We start from the raw sequence: 15,269 nt of genomic DNA on the forward strand, positions 1-15,269 counted from the left end.
ATAAATCCATCGATTTCGCAGAGGTTCATCCCGACCCGCCCACGTGCTCCCCAAAAGAAAGAATTATCCCTTTCTGGCGGCCCCACCGGCGTCGACCTGGCGCCCGGGGGAGGTGTACGTTTATGAAAATGTATTTTAAGTTCGCCCTGTGAATCGCGCCGCCACTTCCATCCCCTTCGTGCACCGGGTCTTACGTGACCTACGGTATTAATCACGTCTCCCCAAGGGTAAGGTCGTTTATTGGGCGCGACAGCGAACGGGGCTCACGCTCACGACTCCGTAATCTCTGACGTAGACGTCTGCGGTCGCCCAGATGAGGGCTTCTTATCCTCGTCTCGAACTCGCCGACGATACACCACCCTCTTCTTCGCGAATTATGCACACGCAAGTGCGCCCGTGTCGCACGTGCCCGTTCAAGTCTGAGCGTGTGCCCACGCTTCTGCGGCCATGACCGGCATGCTGGATAGCCTTCCCGTCGTACACGCACCCCTTGCGTCCGCAACTGTTAACGCTACAGATGACAAATGTTATCGCGCTCTCTGATGACGTAACGGCCCAGCGCGTGTTAATGATATCGCGTGCTAGTTTCGCATGCCTAATTATCGCGCTATAGAGCGTTAAATCTGTTCGGGATCGATCCGAGGGTACTGTAACTTTCCGATTTGGACTTTTGTAGAGATGCCAGTGGGCCGATTTTTAAATCGGATTTTTGCGATGACGCGCGATATTGGAATACCTGACGGCTTAACCAAGTTTTCTGTTACTCAATGATTCGGCATAATCGATTGAATGTGAAAATATGAATTCGCCGATTCGATCGATTGCTCAAATGGCACGTCTATACGCCAACGTTATATACATTCGAATCTGTCAACACGGAAGTAATATAATTGAAAGTGACTTTTATGTCTTCCGCCATGCTGCAGCATCGACAATGGCCCCGATGTTAATCGAAAAAATTTTATTGTCAACGTTGCATCCTAACTATAGCGAATTTGCAATTTCGAGCAAGCACCGACACACACATTTGGTGATTAAATAAATATCCAATTATGTAGAAGTGTGTATTACGAAAATGTGTACGTTATTTTTGATAATCCTGAAAATGTCAAAGAATAAACTAATCGTATAATTTCGAAATGCTACTTTCCGTTATTTATAAGATCGTTTGATATTAGTTGATATCTGTTCTATTTTGAAGCTCTAGATGTCAAAATTTCGTTCTTTCAATCAAGGCACTCTTCTCTCTTTGGATAACTCCGGATTATTTCATACATTATTCTATTAGAAATGATTAGACATTAAACGACCTAAATTTTTATTTTATAATAATAATGATTAATATTCTATAATACTTGTAAACTGGACGTAACTAAGGTTAAAGATAGGTTTTCGTTTTGCAGCAAATATTTTTCTTCTTTTAAAAAAAATATCATGCGCTTTCCAATGTAACGATACCATGATTTTGAGAATAAACGCGTTCGTGGTGACGACAAAGTGATCGTGTCGTTTGCAATAAAACATACACGATATACACAGCACATGTTTTCGCGTAAAATGTCAGATTGCCCTTCGGGCGAAGATGTCAAATAACGCGATATCGATCATCGTATATTATATAGGGTGCAGGTCCAGACTCGCGATTGCAGATTCTTTGATTTGCTGACGGCTTTACCCCAGCGAAAATATGATCAAATACCATTTTTCTTCGAAATTTTTCGATTCTCGCAATATCAGGTACGTTTCATGATATTGAAAGAATATGATAGATTAAAAATCGGTTTACAAAGTTCACGTGAAATAGAATTAAGTTTTATTTATGAACTCAGAAATGATGAGCATTATATTCAAAAAATATTTGATTATTTCTAAGATAGTAGATATCTCTTGCAAATCGACTATTTTATTTTATTTTTTTATAGACATAAAACCTGCTCGAATTCTTTTTTACCTTCCGTATTCCTATATAGTTCTAAAGCTATTGTTGAAATCTATACAGACACTTGTCATTCCCGTATTAGGCGCGGTGATAAATGCAAGCGAAAGCACGGGCCAAAATACGCGTTAACTGAGACAGTTTGTGTATTGACAGCGGTTTTACGCTAAAACCGTAGTACATATGCGGGATTGGACCGACATTTATTGTTAGACCATGATGCCATTATGCAGCTGGGGGGGCGTACGGTACGCCTGTATACACACACACACACACAAAATTCATTGTGCGGGGGTGGCGAGAAGGTGCAGCGAGAGTTGCGTGGGGGGACGGAGGGGAAAGCCGTGGAATGCGGGGTAAAGGCAGATCAATACCGGCGACAGCCGGTGACACGGTCGCGAATCCGCGGCACACACGAAATCGGAATCGCGAAAAAGAACGGGCGGGATCGAGCGGATCGCGAGGCGTCGTCGTGACTCGTTTGCGCTGACACACCGTAACCACGATACGCGAGAGGCTCGAAAATTTGGAATTCATCTCCTGCATATCTTCCTTCGCGCTTTTGTACTCGCCTCCGGCCTCCCTATACCCCTTAGAAAATTCACGCCAGCGCCATAACTATCGCTGTGTGCATCGAATCTACGAACGAATCACGATCTCCATATCTCTGACTTTACCTTCTTCAAGCGAGATCGATATTCAGTCCTCGAGAAGATTTACTCAGGAATTTGTTATTACGTAAGTAACTGCGATAACGCAAATTAGCAAACTATTCAATTGCGATGTTGTTGCGACATAAAATACACGTGTCAGAAATACTTCAGACTAATTCAGCTAAAGAGTGTTGTAAGAGTGAATTCTTTTAACATATTTTTTTATTTTTCTGTAATAAAAATCTTGAGAAAATTCACTATATTTGCTACTTGAAAACTTCCAAAGTAAAATACATATATTGACAATTAAATAATATTTTTTGGAAATCGGTTTGAAATTAATCGAAGAGCAATTTCGCATAAATAAGTCACTGTTTCTAGCAAAATATTTGCTAGATACAGATTATATGTTTCATAACGTATTTTCTTTTCAAATATGCAAGAGAATATCATTTCCAAAATATTTTTCAATAATTCAGACATTATTCCTTTTGTTTCTGTTAAATACTAAATATTATCGAGCCCCGTAAAATAATTGAAGCTCGCGTGTAAACTTTTAACTTTGATAAATTTCTGCCGCATTCTTTTGCGTATTCTTATCTTTCTCGTTGCTCAACGCAATGATCGATATTTATTTCAACGTAAACCGATACTATCGCTTTCACGACTCACGTGACGTTTTTAGCATAACGGTTTGTCGTGTTTTTTTTTTAACTTGCCGGAAGTACACCGCGTGAGCACTGCGGTAACGGTAAGCTGCATAAATATGTACCTTGGGCTCCAGTATATGGCAGCGAGGGTGGTAAGACTATTCTGACGCAAGTTGAGCCGCAAATATACTCTCTTCTGTCATGACTAAACAATATAAATGCGGTTTAGTGTGTATGAACGAATCGACATTTCAACCTGAGCTAGTCTACGTCAATACTGTATAATATTGTGCGGAACTGGATACAATTTTATTTGAATAACGGATAACGAACACAAGTGACAAGAGAATTCTAATGGAATAACAATATAGAAGTCGTGTAGTTGATCGAATTAATTGTAATTTGTAATAATTTATTTTATGCGAGCAATAAAATGTTTATACGTATTTATTGCTGACTTTATTTGAGATTACATTAATAATTATTCGAATAACACCCGAAATAATAATACCCGACATAAATATGTAATATCGATATAATATAATTTTGGAAATAAATTATGGAAAAGGTTATTATATCAATATATATAAAGAGGGTACAAAATTACAACATAAAGAGAATATAATTACTTAAGCTAAAAATAATTATTCGCGTAAATTTGCAAGATTTCAATAAAATATTCGATTATATATTTTATATCACAATTGAAAGAGATTACTTTATTTGACGTAATTCTCGTCTAGCGGTGGATCTTGATCAAAATCGCTTCCGTGTAATCAAACTGCTGCGTAACTGTCTTATCTAAATAAAGCTCACCAGGGGTGCACCATCAGGCTTAGTACATACGTGTGCGAGCGAATCGAAGCTTTGACCTCGACTACCTTACGTCACCAATCGAAACTTTACGTAGTAATTCAGAATAAAGAAGTCGAGAGTCTAGGGGTAATTCAAGTTCAGCGGAAACTCGTAATTCATGCAATGCGTTGTAAGTCGATAGTATCTAGCTGCGGACGTCGCGTTTCTCTGTGCATAATGTACATCGACATCTTCAATCTTGGCGATTATTACGTCAGGTCTATCGGTACATCTCTCATATAGTAATTTAGAATAAGGAAGTCGGTTCATTAAGCGCGGAGACTCGGTGATCGATCAGTCGTTGATTACTTCGGCCACGCTCCCGCGTTGAACTTCGAGCACTGTTACAGCTACGTTCTACACAAGGGAGAACGATAGTTTCGCGACCTTTACCCGCTCTAAATTCACCGAATAGGAATCGTACCGGGGGCGGCTCAGAGAGGATGGGGCGATCGCGGGAGAAATCGAGTTAAGTGCTCAACACAATCGCACCTACGCTTCTTATTACTGTCTAATTAGCTCCAGCAAAATCCTGTCGTGTTCCCGGAATACTCGTGTCGAATACTATGGCCGCAGCTGCGCACCAATTGGTGCAACAACACCACTGCAACGTCCGCCTACTCGTACTAATCGCTCACCTATTAATCATGCACTTTATCGAGTCGAATAAACCACTCCACGGCGTTTATAATTTCATCCCCCCGTTGTGGTGTGTATAAATATTTATTGATTCGCATCAGAGACCGCTATCTTACTCGCGGCTCATTTCTCCGACTGCACCGAGCTCTCTTTCGATGGCGCAATTTTCTTTTGATCGATCTTTTATTTTTATCGTCGGTCGAACCCGGTGCCGCTGCGGTACATACATTAGAGAACAACTAATGAGATCATATATTGAATCCATAATATTTCTGTTTGATATATATATAAGAGAACTTTTTTGGAATTCTACTACAGTCGGCTTCAGATTTTTAAAATTTATGTATGCCCAGTTAGTTTATGTTACATTATATTGAACGTTCCTCTTTTTATTTTTAACCGGTATTCAGTAATTTTATCAGTATTCAGTTTAGTACAATTTACATGATTTTACCGCACAAGAATTATGATGTAAATAACATTTTTATTGAATTATTAATATTTGTAAAGTATAACACAGGATTTATGATTTTAATATTTCGCTGTAGGAAAATTATATTAATGCAATTTTCAGCCCGAGTCCAATTTTTCGATATTCGTCATTCTTAACTTTGCATCCACCGTCGAGTTACAAGAATAGCGGACGAAATTGATTGCACGTGCACAACTCCGCTACGAATTACTAATCAAGTATCGTAACAACGAGCAATATTTATCCCGACGTAAAACGAATATCCGCGAGCCACGTAATCGATGTGATTTTCTGGTAATCGAATCGCATGTACTTTCGTTCATTCGTCAAAGCTATAAATAAAGCCGTTAAATCCTGTAAACCCCTCACCGTAAATTCTCTCACGATTTATTGCGTCATTTTATCACGTTGTTTATTATTGTTCTAACGATAAGAAAGCGCGTGCGATAGGCTACACAGTACGTAACCTAAGCTAATTTGTATTTTATTAATTAATTGCAAATAAAAATGTATTCATACGCATAGACCTTATTATTTGCATAAATAATGTTCTATGAAAAAAGAATCCTGTATATAATATAAATAAATAATAACTACGTGGTAATAATTTTGGATATTATATCGTATGCAACTTAATTTACTACAAGTTTATGAAAATTGAGACCGCGAAAGTTCAAAGATATTATTAGATAAGAGTTAAATTTATCGATAACAATTTAAACTTTGTCTCAGTTTCATTGATTCTTTGTTTCTAAAAGTTAAAGTAGAAATAGAGAAGACAAAGAGTAAGTTAAATTATGATTATTAAATTACGGAAGTTAACCAATACTGGACCAATACTGAAACCAACCATGGACGACGGGGGAAAACGGAATTGAGGTTAATAATAATTTCATTGTGGATTGGTTCCTATTCTTTTGCGAAGGAAAACGGGCTTCTTCGAATAAATTGTTTTGATGGCTCGTTTTCTTAAACACGGAAAAGCTGCGGGAGAGATCCTAGAATATTACGATAAACGTACTTATATGTACTTTGCAACGTGTACTTTCGTCGTGCCACTGTTGCACGAGCTTTCAAGCTCGGCTTTTTCCAACGTTGAGCACATACAAAGCCAGGAACACGAAGCGCTGATTGGCGGGACGGATAAAAATGTGCTAAAGAAAGGCGCACGGCGAAAACAAAAAAGGTGATGACGGTGCCGTGGATCAACCTGTGAGCAAGCCAAATGAAGCGTAAGAGAGGGAGGGTCATACGTGGTAGGGGTGTGTACATCGATACGTTTATTAAGTACAACTAATACAAGGATCGTGAAGAGCTCTTGGGTATGAACGCAGCGCGTATTCCCGTAGACGTTTAGCTTCGTTGTCCGAGACTGAAATCGATCGTCTTCGAGCAAGTCCACCGACGGTAACATCCAAAGCACACACAGCGTGTCAGCAATAACATTGTTTATTTGCATAAAAGAATACATATATAGGATGCATTAAAAGTCGCGCGTTTTCTCATTAGATTTTTGTGGAGTTTTTTTTAGCTTTTAAGATTCTATATATTTCGATAATCAAGCCTCTAGTTACAGTAACATTAAATTAAAGACAATTCGTAATTAACTGAAGCGTAAAGTTTTGTTATTTATTTGAATCTCTATTGGTAAAACTCTTGATTTTTTTATATTAAATAATTGTAATCTTTTGTTGAATTTTTAGAAGAGCCAATTCCATTTTCCCTGTCAAAGCCCAAAGCGAAAGCATACGACTTCCGGTGCACCCTTTATACATATTGAAGTGCAAAATACAATGGTGGCATACATTAGGGGGTTGTTTTCCTGGTTGTTCGACGGTTGCGAGGTCATGGAGCGCCTCGGCCGCCACAGAGCCAGCCTGGCGAAGCCGTACTTGGTCATGGCCGCGCAGAAGTCCGCCCTCGATCGCCCTCGACTCCAGTTTCTCCGAATCCCCCTTTTCGATTAATCCGTGCCCCAAGTACGGAAGCGACGAATCAGCTTCGACATCCTTTATCAGGCGCGCCGATAATCCGCGTACGCGACGATTCGCGATTGTGATCCACGCGGCGACGGTTCATCTTTTGAGCGCGTGAATGATCATACGACGCGTCTTCATGATGCACTTTCGCAAGATATTACGGAACGACATGATCGAATAGTCTCTGTGAGCGGCGTGTATCGGGCTATCGAGAATAACGTTGAGCGAGAATAATTGCGGCGATCGTGTGGAGCTTCGATCACCGAGGAACATTGAGAGCCTCTTCTGTTATCGTTACTATTGTTTTCTATGAGCTCCCGCTGCTACTGCTGCTGCTGCTGCTGTTGTTGCCGCCGCGCCGGCAGATAGACAGATACGTTCGAAATTATGTATTCGGGACACGCGGGTAACATGCAAGCGGCGAGAAACGGAAGTACCGTGCTGACCGTCCCGACTTCGTGTCGGGACTTCCCTCCCCTCGGGGCGAGAGATTTAGGATTGTTTTTTCCCCCCGGTGGGGCGCACTCTCCACCGCGGAGCCCGGAAACAAACAGGCGGTCGATCGCAGACGAGAGATTGTCCGTCTCTGGTGTGTCAGCGATCGATTCCACGGTGTGGACAGGGACGCGAGTTTCGTTGCTCGACGAAGTTACTTTTTGTTGTAGGCGAAGTTGCGCGAAGCGAGCGCGTAAATTTCCAAAAGTCGACGTTGGTCCTTCGGCCGACCCGGCACCACGGCGGCAGTCGGTGAAATCGGACGGGAGGGGGACGGGGGAGGTATCGCTAATTGCAGCCTGATCTCGCAGAGTCGGAAATGATTCGGTCTCCTCGGTCTCGCGACGAACGGTCGTCGTAAACAAGCGACCAGAAAAGATGTAGCAAAAATATCGAAGAAAAAAAAAGTCGCTGTCCACTTCTCTCTTCTCTCCCTCCCCCTCAGCTGGTATCCCCGAGCGAACGAACACTACGCGGTAACACGCTAAATATATTAAGCTCTGATTAATTAACAGCACAGCCGATTCCGAGCGCTAATAAAAAATTCGACGAAGCGCGCGCGCGCACTCATGCGTGCGTTTAAGCTCTGATTTAAATAGCAGCACAGCCGATTTTTCGATTATATAATAATAAAAAGGATTCTCTTCTTTTTCTCTCTCTTTATTTGCTTTTAAGCGCTCGCGTTCTTCCTTGCTTCCGATGTATCAAGATTCGCGCGCGAATCCTCTTCGTCCTCGTGGAACGAAATCCTCTTCTCCCCTCCTCGCGCACTCAGTACTTGTTCTCTCTTATACTTTCGTATTTGGCGTACACTCGACGGCGACTCGCCGATCTCGCGCGGCGAATCACGCCGGTGAACGAAGCGCGACTTTATCGCGAATACGCGGCAAAACTTTGATATGTGTGTCGCTTTCCCTATAGTGCTTCGCGACGCCGATAAAGGTATAGGCGTCCCGGTAGTCAAGGCACTGGACATGCGCATCGAATACGAGAACCGTACTCGTACTTGGTACTCTCTCTCTCTCGTTGAGCTCGCGGAAGATTCGGCGAACACCATGCGGATAATCTCGAAGTTATTCGCGCTTTCGCGCAGGATATCTTGGAGAACTCCTGCTTTCTGAAACGGAGTCCTTTCGGGTCGCTTCTCCGCTCCGAGAGAATGTACTATTTCGTTGTATCTATCCTCGTCTATCGGTTTTCATCATTTTTAGACGACCCGCATCCTTCGCGATTTTTATTTTCTTCACGTAGATCTGTAAAAATAAACGGCTACCGACACCGTTATCGGATTCCTCGATATTCTCAGTTGATCGTATCGTCTTCTGACTGTCTTCCGCTAGATGCTCGTTCTTGGATGATAAGGCGAGTGTACGTCCCTCGCGACTTTATTAATCTTTATTGCGACTCTAAAATGAACTACTATCAGTTTCCAATTTTCCAATTTTCGTCCCTTTCAATATTCCTATTTTTATTGCGCTCTAATAATGAAGAAAAGGCGAACGAGATAATCCAAATGACAAACTAAAATAACAATCTCCATTGCGACCTCTAGCAAGTCCCGTGATTGCAATCGATGGTAACGTTTTATAATTGCGTGCGTTAAAGTCTCGTTCGTGCACGTCACGTCTCTCTAGCTCTATCGACGGGTCTCGCTCTGAATACAAAATTCCCTTCGTAGAAAAGTCCGCGAATCGATCGAAGCTCTCTTTATCGCTCGCGCGCGATCCATCCGGCCCGATTTGCATAAAATCGAGAAACTCGATCTAGAACATGAGCGAGGGATCCCGTTTACGGGCGATAACGTCCACGTTGTCTATATGCAATACACCCGGTGCCGTATGGTGCAGCGATGTGCGCCTCGTACGGACGTAAACTGCCCTTATTACATCGGGCAGTCGCCGTCGCCGCCGTCGCGGCGCGTTTCGGAAGGCGGAATTTTCTACGTCGGGTGATGTATCGATTGGCCGGTTCGCCATCCACGAACCAAATCGAGCGGAAAACGCGAGTCCTCTTCCGTGCGATCGCCATCGGCGCGCGATGTTACATCGCGGTAAAATTAGAACGCCAGCGTCATTGACTGCCAGTATCGAACCGCCATCGCCGGCTCTGCCCACCGAACGGTTCTCCAAGTGTTGTGCACTCGGTAGTGCCAGTCACTAAGGGCATATAGGTAGCTAGGCCCTTTGCGATTCTAAATCTCCCCCCGTTCGGGCACTCGCGCTCTACAGGGTGGTACCACCCGTGCCAGAATAGAGCGAGTAAGCCGGGATTATTCTCGGACGGCCGGAAATAAATGCATCCTCGGATATCGCGCGGTGGATCAAGGACGAATCTTCGCTTCCTTCCTTCCACGAAGTCGGAAATTCGAACTTCGGATTTTCCCTAAGCCTCGAATCCCTCACGTACGCGACGGCCGCTCGTATCATCAACTTTCGGTCGGTCGGTAGTGCACGTGACTCGAAGGTCGTGCTCCCTCCGAATCGATTCAACACCCTACGCCCGATGTTCCGGGGAGCCGCCAGTCTGCCGGTACCGACGATCGGTCAGCCTCCTCTTCCGGATCGATGGCGACGCTTCCGACCTCGCGGCGAACGTCGACGTTCCCGGCGCCGAGGTTCTCCTTGACCGAATCGCGTATGGCCGGGCGATCGAATGACGGAATCCGATCTCGCCGCACCTCTCACGAGTCCTCCATCTCATGTTACAGGAGATACCACGCAGGATCAGCAGAGGACACTGTCGTTCATCCGCATCACCTTGCTCGCGTCGTTGTACATGTTCTTCACTCCCTTTGTCAACCCTGTTTGAATGCGGCGTCCAGTGTATAGGCCCACGAGATCATTATACTCGTTTTTGAAAGATACTAGTCCATCCTGATACTTCGCTAATGAAGATAAACGTTTATTTCCTGATATATTTTTCAGCATCTGTCATCTATCGTCATGCCTATTTATATCATCGTTCAATCTCGGGCTTCCTTTTTGATGGAATTCCTGGTAAAATCCTCGGTAGAGTGCAATTTTTTCATCACTGATTGATGTCGAGCTCGTCTTTAAGAATTCGTATTCAAAAACTTCTTTTGGGCGATGCGGCCTTATAAGTATAAGCCTTTATATTCTTGAGTCTCTCGCGATCCTCTCTCAATCAATGGACGATAAAAGCTCGAGACCCTGACAATCCTCTGGAGAACAGTACTAAGGCTCTCGTGGTTCTTTCTGCGGACAATACAAGCCTCTCTCGCTTACCAGATCCTTACGGTGCTCTCGCTGGCTCACCGTGCTCACCGAATTTCAGACCGGGCTCACAGAGAAACGCATTCATGTCGCACGAATTGATCACTCCCGAACGGCCCTCTCCAGGTTGCGGACAGGACCATCGTCACATATCCGCGGTGTGTCTTTCATAAATAGAAAGACGTGTCTACCGAACGCACGTTTACCTCCCGCTAACCTATGACGAATTCCCTGATGTATACACAAAGGTGTACACGCGCTCGTCGAGAGCTCGTCGCTCTCCTCCGCGCCTCCCTTCGTTATCGAATGGCCACACCATCGCGCACGCTCCGTCCCCGTTCAACCCTCGCCGCTCGCCGCTTGCCGCTACAACCCCCGGTCGCGCGCACCCAGCCAACTCTCCACGTTCCCGCTGCGATCTTTATATATAGACTTTCCGTTTACGGAACACAAAAAGAGAAGGAATGGCCGGCAGTAGCGAAAATAAACGACGGCGAACGGGCCGCCGTCATTCGGAGGATCGAAACAGGCTGCTATCCAACATCGATGGCGTCGCCTTCTCATCCTTGTCGTCTTTGCTTTCTCGAACCACCCCCGCGCACAGTTACGCATTAAGCTGATTTCACGCGGATTGTCAAACATTTCTTCCGCATGTGATCGATTGGTGTTTAATCGCGCGCGCAAGAGTTTCTATTTCTTCTATACGTATATATATTTCTCTGTCGATCATTTATCGAACATTTCGCAATGTTTCATGTTTCATGTAATGTTTGATGTTGCTGCGTGCGAAATCGCTCTTACTGCAATCTGTGTTTCGCGTGCAGCATGCACTTAAAGTCGGTTTCACGCGAAATGCAAATAGTCGAATGCTAAACGGAGCGCAGATAGTCAAATATCTTGATCTTGAAATTTTTCTTTGAAATTATTGCTGGAAATATTAATGATGTTTTGAATCTTCGTTTACTATTTATCTCGATTTTCATATCATTAATTCCTTTCATCTAATCATTATTGATATATTAATGGTCCTAATGTACTTTAAACTGATAATTAGGTGACTATCCGCTCAATAATATCACACGATAAATATTTTTCGCATCGAGAAAAGAAATGTTCGTCATGCGACACATTCGTTTGCGTGTGAAGGAAATATCCGAACAATTTTGGTACAAAAATTCTGACGATCAATTCGCGCGGAAGCGGCTTAACTCTTGTTACGCGGGTATAACGGCGACGAATATTCGTATGCATTTTGATACTCTCTGGCTAGTATTTATCGCACATTTTCGCTTTTGGCGATGAGCCTGCCTAAAACGTACTTGACGGATCACGCATGCGAATTTTCGCAGAACATTTCTTTGCTCGACTCCTTTCATTTCGCAAAGATCAATTCTTCTTAGAGAGACTCGAGTCGAGTTGATTATCTGTGTCATTCTGTGTAACTTTAATATTATTTGCTGCTGGAAAATAATAGCACAAAAGTTCCAATTAAATAATACCTCAGGATGTTCGCGTGTTTCGAATACATAAAATATTTCGGATATGCTTCGATTCAATTGTGAATTTGTTCGCTCGCGGTCGACTAAACACACAATGACGTCAGTATTCGGTTTTTGTCGACGCGACGGTACGACGTCGGGGAACTACGCGAAATATTTATCTCCCAACGACACACTGATGGAGAATCCTTAAATAAACCAGAGTTCTTTTACCGCGCTCATATTGGAATAATAGAAGCCGATGACATTCGGATTTTGCTAGCTGTGTCGGAATTTTAAACTAGTGAAAATTGTCAAAGCTGTTAGTTATACGGATCTCTATGTAAAGCGTAAAACAATCAGATTTACATCTTTGTAGAAGAATTCCTATAATTTTTTGACGTATATCCAGAATTAGATTTCAACCTTTATTTTCAAATTCTTTGATAAATCTTTTCTTTGAAGAAATTTTTTCGACCATTATTTGTTGCAACTTTTCAATATCGCTCTTGGATATCCAGCTAATTAACCCAAATTGAGATTCTGACGAGGCAAAGCATAATTACATTTAACTTAAGAACAAGTTTCGTTATTTAATTACACCTCGGGAGTGAAGTTCACTTTTTCATCTTCGATCGCTTGAAACTTCGTATTGCCGGCGTCTTAACGTTTGTGTCGAGAATTAATTTCCAAAGCGATTAGAGAATCCCGAGACACCCCGTATGCCGGGCCACGTTATCAGATTCTCCCGTGGCTATTTCGGGGTATCGACCAATCAGTGTTAAGGTCGGACGCGCCCACGATAATTCGAGGACTACCGAAATTCGTCCGGCTGGTGCGCGGATTGATCCTTGACTTATTTCTTGCTCGCGCCGACACGGCCAACGGACGTTATCGCGCTCCAAAAGCACATGTAATTAAACACGATGACGGGAGGAGAGACAAGGGAAAAAGAGAGAGAGAGAGAGAGAGAGGGTTGCTGAAACAAAACACAATTTAATCGTGACGCGCGTCGCGATCGTTCGTCGTTAATTACTCATGCATATGCAACGACGTGTAAAACATGAAATTAAAGGGACACCGAAGGGGACTGCGGAGCGTTGGGGCGGACAAAAGCGTGACGTTCGTATAAGAGCAGAGCGTTCGAGCGGGCGAGCGAGCTCGGCGCTAAATAAAATAATTACGCGAATCGTCATAACGCAGCCACCCACGCGACCGCGTGTGGACCGAACGGACGTTCGACCGCTTTTTTATTTTATCTCACTCCTGTGACCACCATGTTACGTCGCTGCTGCAATAAAATGCAATACCTATATTATCCGCGACTCGCGAATATACAGCGGCACGATTTTTTTTTTTTACGTAAAAGAATTCCGGGGCAGCAACATAATAGTAAAGCGATATCATTGAATATTTGTAAATCCGAATATTGCAGGATATATACGATAAATATTTAAGAGTACGCACTGCACTGTACTGTATCATGAGTTCGAACGTTAATTATACTGTTACTCCGTTGAATTGGAAATCGATTAACTAACGCAGATACGTCTCGGATGGTAGTTAATTAAGTTTTTTTTTTAATTTCGTAATTTCGATTGTTTCAGATAAACTCGGAATGCATTATTTTTGAACTCTCGAGAGATGCACAATTATATCGCGTGCTGCGCGAGCCGATATTCACCGCTTTGTGCAACATATACGTGGCGTGCGTTCCGAATTCCGAGTAACGTGCGATAATTTATTACGATGATACAACGTCGGGAGGTATCGGTTATTGAAGTGCAAATTACCTCGCTAAGTGAGAATTTATTCAAAATTTATCTCGCCGGCAATCTGCCGCTTATATATCAATGCGTATTGCGCAGTTAACATAGAGATACGTCGTATTGCAACGTATTCGCATGGAGCACAGCATCCGTTTTATTCATCTTTCTATCATAATATCCTTCAAAAATTTGTCCCATGAAAATCCAACGTTATCCAGCAATTTCACAAATTCATATATTATATTTTATCAATTTATTTATGCGTTATTTGTTTCATGGCTTGGTCCTATCGTACGTTTTAATTCCCATAAATCTCTATTATTTTGTTACGTATTTTGTTACAAAGCGCGCGGGGGGCGCGGGAATGCTCGATCGTTTTAATTACCGCTTTGACTTGTAATATTAAATTAACGGAAGAGAAAAAAATGTATTAAGTAAGAAGTTCATAAATGCGCTTCCCGAAGTTTACGAAGCTCGACGTGGCGCTATCGCACGGTGGATGTAACAAGTTTTAGAGCAAGAACATGCCCGGGCAGAATGTGCCATCTAGCCGCAACGAAAGGCGGGAGATTATTGATCGTAAAAATGGCGCCAACGTAAAGTTGGTGTAAGGCGGATATCGAGTCATAATTTTCGGTGGCTTTGACGGGCCGGATCAATTCCAAGCGCCCGTTCCTTTCATCTATTAAAATAATGAGATTCTTCTAACAACCATGACGTCAACCCCACGCGGCTGAATACTTCGATGATCTTCGTATTTAAATTTAAGAGAGAGAGAGAGAGAGAGGGTGAGCTTATGCTATCGTCTCCAATATTCTCGTCAACAAATTTAAATCTCATTAAAACGTTTACAAACCGTATTGTGATTTGACAAGCCGGTTTTTAATTCTATACTCATTGAGCTACGATTATAAAAATTTTAATAAATTATAATTATGTGGAAAATTACAAGTTTTTAGGATATAAGTATAGAAGAATTTCTATAAGATATAAATAAAGAAGAATTTTATACCTATATGCGTTCGAATATGTGCTGCAGTCAAATAACTTACTTAATAATAAATGATGCCCAGAGAGGTATTGAAACTTTTAACAATAAGTTTCATAAAT

General features: G+C 42.6%; 1 protein-coding gene across 6 annotated transcripts in view; it reads right to left on the reverse strand.

Moving 5' to 3' along the window:
• Positions 1-15,269, reverse strand: part of Ih (hyperpolarization activated cyclic nucleotide gated potassium channel Ih) — a 138,605-nt gene that overhangs the window by 89,137 nt on the left and 34,199 nt on the right. The window contains exon 1 of one of the 6 annotated variants that reach the window (XM_071769641.1): positions 7,011-11,331. The exons of the other annotated variants lie outside the window; for them this stretch is intronic. Coding sequence (XP_071625742.1) covers positions 7,011-7,105 — 95 coding nt within the window. The 5' untranslated portion in view covers positions 7,106-11,331. Of the gene's footprint in view, positions 1-7,010; positions 11,332-15,269 lie in introns of those variants that run through there. 6 annotated transcript variants of the gene reach the window in all.

Source organism: Temnothorax longispinosus, chromosome 2 (assembly GCF_030848805.1).
Source record: "Temnothorax longispinosus isolate EJ_2023e chromosome 2, Tlon_JGU_v1, whole genome shotgun sequence".
NCBI classification, from domain to species: Eukaryota; Metazoa; Arthropoda; class Insecta; order Hymenoptera; family Formicidae; genus Temnothorax; species Temnothorax longispinosus.